Source organism: Oryzias melastigma, linkage group LG17, assembly GCF_002922805.2.
Source record: "Oryzias melastigma strain HK-1 linkage group LG17, ASM292280v2, whole genome shotgun sequence".
NCBI lineage: Eukaryota > Metazoa > Chordata > Actinopteri > Beloniformes > Adrianichthyidae > Oryzias > Oryzias melastigma.
The window spans coordinates 6,043,966-6,044,734 of record NC_050528.1 but is presented as its reverse complement, the minus strand read 5'-3'; the positions used below and the strand labels follow the sequence as shown (position 1 = coordinate 6,044,734).

Here is a 769-nt window from a genome sequence, read left to right as displayed (position 1 = left end):
AACTACAATGATAACATTATTATCCAATAACATCTAGGACATCTCCTTCCAATTCAGTGTTGCCATCAAGATTAAGTGATAATAATGCTACATTTGTACTGAAAAGATGAAGAAAAGAAACTCAGCAGGCGTCGCCTCAGTTCACGACGGATTTCAGTCATTTTTCTCTGTAAAATAGCAAATAAGCCTTGAGGGACTCGGGGAGCGGCAACGCCAGTATTTGGTCTCTCAACACGTTCACTTGCTTGACGATTTCAATGTCACCAATGTCTCTTTCCTCCTGATCTTCCTCCTCCTCCACTTCCTTGTGCTCTTCCTCGGGGTGTTCCTCCTCTTCGCTCTCCACCATTTGGGGTATGAGCTGGTTCCCTACGAAAACGTAGGTGTTGATGCGCCGCCGGCGACACCGCCTGCGCTTGCGCTTCTGGGGAACTCTTTGCACCGCCCCCTTCCCCTGGCTGTTCTCGTTGGAGAGGTTTCTGAGGGTGCGGCGGATGTAGATCCGGGAAAGGTCCTGGAGGCTGCGGACGGCGACGGGAGCTGAGGACGAAGAGGAGGACAGTCTAAGAGAGCTCCTTCGGATAGGTCAGCTGTCCAAACTAAGCTGGTTTCATGAAGCAGATCTAAAACCAACTAGATACATGGCCTTACCTGTGATAAAGAATGTGGCTGTAAGCTGAATGTGGCTGCTGTAGATGCTAGTGCTGATAGCTGAAAATGCTGAAACTGATAGTTGGAAATGCTGAAGCCTAAAGCTTGCTAAAATACT

The 769-nt window shown here is 48.5% G+C and overlaps 1 protein-coding gene across 2 annotated transcripts in view; it reads right to left on the bottom strand.

The window, feature by feature from the left end:
• The window catches only part of pcmtd1 (protein-L-isoaspartate (D-aspartate) O-methyltransferase domain containing 1), an 18,084-nt gene continuing 17,315 nt past the window's right edge, over positions 1-769 (bottom strand). For both annotated transcript variants that reach the window (XM_024274260.2, XM_024274261.2), the window contains exon 6: positions 1-540. In XM_024274260.2, coding sequence (XP_024130028.1) covers positions 158-540 — 383 coding nt within the window. In that variant the 3' untranslated portion in view covers positions 1-157. The remainder of the gene's footprint in view (positions 541-769) is intronic.